Source organism: Elgaria multicarinata, chromosome 3 (assembly GCF_023053635.1).
Source record: "Elgaria multicarinata webbii isolate HBS135686 ecotype San Diego chromosome 3, rElgMul1.1.pri, whole genome shotgun sequence".
Taxonomy (NCBI): Eukaryota; Metazoa; Chordata; class Lepidosauria; order Squamata; family Anguidae; genus Elgaria; species Elgaria multicarinata.
The window spans coordinates 99873910-99879909 of NC_086173.1; the positions used below are offsets into that span (position 1 = coordinate 99873910).

The 6000-nt window shown below is 46.5% G+C and overlaps 1 protein-coding gene across 1 annotated transcript in view; it reads right to left on the reverse strand.

Moving 5' to 3' along the window:
- GNAI2 (G protein subunit alpha i2) overlaps positions 1 to 741 on the reverse strand; it is a 150875-nt gene extending 150134 nt beyond the window's left edge. The window contains exon 1 of the mRNA XM_063121081.1: positions 462 to 741. Coding sequence (XP_062977151.1) covers positions 462 to 579 — 118 coding nt within the window. The 5' untranslated portion in view covers positions 580 to 741. The remainder of the gene's footprint in view (positions 1 to 461) is intronic.
- Positions 742 to 6000: the final 5259 nt, after the last annotated feature.

Sequence of the window (6000 nt, forward strand, 5' to 3'; positions counted from 1 at the left end):
ACTTCTGACCCCCATTTTGTCCTCGTATTTCTTTTGGCCATTTTTTATTGCAGACTAGGTTCAAAGGAGGAGGGAGCCTCTCCAAGCTGGACTAAAAGAGTCGGGAAGGAACAGGGGTGTGGCGGCCACAGAGAAACCCAAGCAAGGAGCCGGCGCCTTGGAGAGTGGGGTCCTGGGAAACTCCCGAAGCACAGACTGAACCAGGGGGCACCGTTGCGGAGCGGGAACGAGCGGATGCGAGGATCGGAAAGCGCAGCTAGCTAGGGGCTGTGCGCGCGCGCGCGCGCGAGCTTTCTCTAAAGCGGCACTCCTACGTGCGTTTTCTTGGAAATAAGCCCCGTTGAACTCCGCGAGGCTTACTCCCGAGTAAAAACGCAAAGGGCCGAGGCCGGGGCGGCGGCGGAGAGCATCCCTGAGGCAAGGGAGGGTGGGAGAGAGACACCCGGCGGCGCGGCTCTCACCGAGGAGAAGCAGCTTCACCTCCCGCGCCGCTTTCTCGCCGTCCTCGCGGAGGTTCTTGTCGATCATCTTGGAGCGCTCGGCGGCCGCTTTGTCCTCGGCACTCACGGTGCAGCCCATGGCGCCGCTGGGCTCGTGCCGGCCGCGGGGAGAAGAGTCGGAGAGCAAGCAAACGGGAGCAGAGCCCGGGCTGGCTCGGGGCGGAACGACGCGGGTGGGGCGGGGGTTGCTGCCCCGCACGGGAGCTTAGGCGGCGAGCAGGGCGGTGCTACTTCCTCCGTACCCCTCCGGATGCCGGCGCGGCGGGGTCTGAGCAGCCGCTGGCTGGGGGGAGAAAGGGCGGGGATCCAGGGGCGGGACCGTTCCTCCAAGCCCCAGCTCAGCTTCACAGTCCGGGAAGAGAGAAGGAGGAGGAGGAGGAAGAAGAAAGGAGGGGGGTTTGGGCGGGCTCGTCGTCACGGAGCGGAGGAAGAAGGGGCGGCCCCGGACGCTCAACACTCCGGAGTTGGGGGCGGAGTGGAGAGAGAGAGAGAGAAGCGGACGGGGTGCAAGGGTAGGCTTCGCTGAGAGGCGCGGGAAGGCTGAAGTAGAAGGGGGGGAGGTGAGGAGGAAGAGGATAGTGGTGGTGCGTAGCTTGGGATGGGCGGGGGAAGGAGCGTTGGGGGACTGGGGCGTTGTGAGAACGAAGTGACGGAGGTCTACTTGGAACGGAAGGAGCTAAAATGGGCCGGGGGGGGGGGGAGGCGTTGTGCTGTAAGACCTCTGCAAAGAGTCTGAATGAGGTTCTGGGGGAGATCTTGGGGTTTGGGGGAGCGAGGGTGAAATTGTGCAGGTTAGGACTGGACAGCTGCAGAAGCCGCCATTTACCACGCGGTCGCCCCTGGACCAAAGTACATAGAACGACGACTGGGTCCCACTCAAAGCAACTGCCCCACGGGCAGAAATCTCCATCCGGATTCACATAGAGAACTACTTATCCTGTGGATTTGTACCATGAATTTGTTAGCCACGAGTTTGAATGCCTCTCCCAAGAATGTCAACTGGGGAAGTAGAGGCTCATCATATGATGGAGATCCATGAAGTAATAAGCAGTGAACGTATCTCTCCTTATGGGGAAACCATGTTGGCGGCATGTGCCTGATGACTGTGATGCATGTTCTAGCCTTTACTGTGACACATATGCAAACACGTTGGAAGCCAATGTGTTGAGCTGGGCTAGATGTTATAATCACCATGGAGATTGGTATCCTCATGGTGAGTTTCCTAACTCAGCCATATTATTTAGTATAACTTGCTGCATTGGTTGTAGCCGTCATGTAGTGAGTTTGTTTGCTTGCAGTCCTCATCAGTGGTATTCTCTGGCAAGAATCAGGGAACTCCATACATGATTGACTCCAGTCATGAGATAAGTTGTACCAGTAGTATGATCTAGCAGTGGTAGTAATTCTGCAAGGGAATGCTGAACCCAATTGCAAATACAACATCATTGTAGGCCAATTCTGTGTACTAGTCTACCATGTGGTGCAACCGTTTTTACTCTTCCCCAACAGCTGAGTAGAAATCTGGGGAAACAGAAATGGTAAAAATTCACAACCTGACTTGACATCATAGGCAACTGCGTTCAGATATCCCATAGTTTCATGTGCACTGCATTATATCTACAAATATAACCATCGTCGGACTGGATAAAGTGCAAGAGAACATAGCTAAGGCCACTCATGGTTCCCCACCGCAAGTATTCTTTTTCAACATTCTAATTTTTTGGTGTGTGTGTGTGTATTTCTAGTTAGACAATTGGAAGTCAGAAACCCTTGCCAATATACTGCAAATCACCCAGAGATCCACCAGTAGATCCCAGTCTACCTTCTTCCCACTCCTGATAGAAGATGACATGCTAATCAGCTGGGGGTGGGGTAATAAGAACAGAATGGGAAACAACCATTGATTAGCATGTCGTCTGAACTCAACCAAAGAGAAACCATTTTTCAAAGGAGAGCTCTTGTTTAGTTGCACTTGTTCCCAGTCTACTTTAGTATGAACTTTTCAGACAATGCCCAAACCCAAATCCTTATGAACCAATTCTGCATTGAATTCCCAGAGTAGCTTTTCCAGTGTCTAGCTATCTAAACATGGGGGACTTGCACTTCCAGTTGAAATGCATGAGAAGGTCAAGCAACCACTTGTTCCTGGGTTGTAAATTTCTGATCATTTATTTTTATTATTGCATTTATAGACCACCTTTTTCTTCCAAGGAACCCAAGGCAGCAAACATAATCCTCTTCTCCTTTTTATCCTCAGAACAACCATCTTGTGAGGTAAATTGGGCTGAGAGTCTGTGACTGGCCCAAAGTCACCCAGTGAGTTTCCATGGCCAAGTGAGGACTAGAACCCAGATTTCCCAACTCCCAGTCCAACACTTGCCACTACACCACGCTGGATGTATACAGAACAGGATTTAGCAATATAACCTGATTAGCCACACTAAAATGAGTGTCTCTCAGTGGGAATTTAGACACATCAATCAAACCATTGGAATCCCTGAAAAGAAGCCTTAGGCCTTCGCAAGACCTAAGGATCATCCCAGGGTCGTCCCTGCCTGCTCCCAAGATATCCTGTGTGTCATTTACATAGAATCACAGAATAGCAGAGTTGGAAGGGGCCTACAAGGCCATCGAGTCCAACCCCCTGCTCAATGCAGGAATCCACCCTAAAGCATTCCTGACAGATGGTTGTCCAGCTGCCTCTTGAAGGCCTCTAGTGTGGGAGAGCCCACAACCTCACCAGGCAACTGATTCAATTGTCGTACTACTCTAACAGTCAGGAAGTTTTTCCTCATGTCCAGCTGGAATCTGGCTTCCTTTAACTTGAGTCTATTATTCCGTGTCCTGCACTCTGGGAGGATCGAGAAGAGATCCTGGCCCTCCTCTGTGTGACAACCTTTTAAGTATTTGAAGAGTGCTATCATATCCATGAACAAGGATGACCCCGGGACGATCCCGGGATAAACCTTAGGTCTAGCTAAGGCCTCAGAATCCCAACTTAATTAGCTAAAACTCTAACAGCACTCCAGAACTTCAGTCCAGTCCATCCAGGGCCAAGCCAGTCATACCTGGCTGTGGCCTAGTTTCCTAAGCGTAATCGCCATCAATTTAGACACCAAGCTTGCTCTTTAAGCTAGCTTCCCCACCCTTGAGTTCTGTGCATGGAGTTGTGCAGTCTCTGTTTGGTCTTCTGCTTCATATTTTTAGTGTGCATAGAACTGTCGATTACATATGAGCTAATTCAGACCCTATTGGAGTTTACACAGTAATTTTAGTGACTCAATGTTTATTGCAAACAAGCTAATTCCCAAAGTGATTGTTATGTACATTTTGAATAAACCAGTCTCCTTAGAAATAGAACCTGTATGTGTGTGTGTATATATATATATCACTGAGACAAATCCACTAGAACTAGAGATGTACAATTTCTGGAAATTTTCAAGCCATAACAGAAAAAATGGGGTCCCCCCCCAAAAAAAAATAATCTGTTTTTTCCCCAACCTTCACATCTCTAGCTAGGATGCACTACTGCCAAGATCCTTTTTACATGGGGATTTCAGATTGTGTGTAGGCTTAACCACTTATCTGAAGAGGATGTACATTAACAATAAAACTCGCTGAATCATTAGGATACTGCAGAAATTACTTTTTCTCATTTCCTTTTTCTTCTATGCAGTCATCAGTATGCATAATCAAACACTTCTTTAAAATCAGATTGTCTATTTGTAAATCTATTTGTCTATTTGCAAATCATGAAGCTTTAAACTAAAGAATGTCTGCAATAGCAAGACAAACAATATAGTCATGAGTACACTCAATCCTGAAGTCTTCAGTAGGTGAGGGAGGATGATAAGAGACAGATGTCTGGGTGGAGTGACTGTAGGGGCTGAATGATACTTTTGAGGAGGCCATAATTGGGGACTTGATTATACTATATAAAAGAGTTTCTTTATACTATATAAAAGAGTTTCTTTGATACAATTATTATTTAGGTTGCATGGAAAGTTGATTGTGTGTTTTACCAAACCTATACTGTTATATCAGAACTTCGCATTGAAAGTTGATAAAATGTTTTATTTGTACTCCATTCCTCTTATGTTATCTATAAACTGCATATATTGGGTGCTGAACAACCAGCCCAAGGGCTAGTTCTTGCCCGCCAGGCACCCCAGTCCAATTTCCATAGCCTCTTGGGGAGTCCCAGCTGTTATCTCTGATCTCACTGTATATGGTTGTACAGAGGCCAGAGGAATTGTTGTTTAGAAGATACTTTGGTTTGGAGGTGAGGGATTGTGGATGGTTCCACATATAACACTGAAATTTTAGTGGTGTATGGAAGACTCTGTAGGGGCAAGAAAAGGTAAAAGGCTGAACAATCATGAGGATGGAAAGATAGTCAAAAGAGCTTCTTACAACAGATCTTAAATGGTCAACTAATATTTAATCAACAATGTAGGTTTTTAAGTACACATTTACTGTTAATTCTACTCCTACTCTACACACTTTAAGACCCATAGAAGAAGCCTGCTTATAGCCCTGTTAAGTGACAGAAGAAGTAATGTGGGCTAGAGGAAGGCCTTTCAGCATCTGCCAGTGTGGACTCAGATTTGTCCTTATTGCTCAGCCTGACCTACCAGACAAGGTTGTGAGCTCTGAGCTCCTTTGGGAAAGGGTGGGATAAACATTAAATATATATGGAATGTGCTCCTTGTTGAGGCATGCATACACTTCTTGTTATTGGCCTTAAGACAACAAAGTTAGGCCTATTTTTCACAGATGTTTCACAGACCCTGAAAGGGTTGGCATAAGCTGTGACAATTTTATGCTCTGATGGTCATTTTGTTTTATGGCTGCTATAATTTTATTATGATTGTGTTTTATTGCCTTCTGATGACGAGCATCATGTTACTTTGTTGGTTTTATGTTGTAAGCCATCTTGAACCTAAGAGGATAAGACAGGGAATTAAATTTTAAAATAAAAGAAGTAATGCAGAATGCCCAAGCTGTACGCAGGCCTTACGTTGCACTGGTCAGATCAAGAATGTAAAAGGAGCACATGGAGGAGGAAGAAACAGGCAAATCCCTTTTCCTATTAATACATATCATCACCATAATAAAATTATATAGCACTATATTTGGGGGGAAAACCCTCTTAAGTGGTTTACAAAGGGAATACATTAAAATAATACATTTGTGAAAACATTAAACCAAGTACTGATAGTACCATAATTACACAGTCTGGGCAGCACAATCAATCAAGAAAGCCCTTGTAAAGGGATGGGTCTTCAATTGGTGCCTAAAGCACGCCAATGTTGGTACCACCATGAGCAAGGCCTGCTTCCAGGTTGCTGCAATATGGCAATCTGCAGGTCACAGTACAACCCACAAGGCTGCCTCCAACGATCTGAATGCTCGCACAGTCTTGGATCGGGGAAGGTGATCCGTTAGGTAACCTAGTCCCAAACTGTTCAGGGCTTTATATGCCAACAGCAAGATCTTG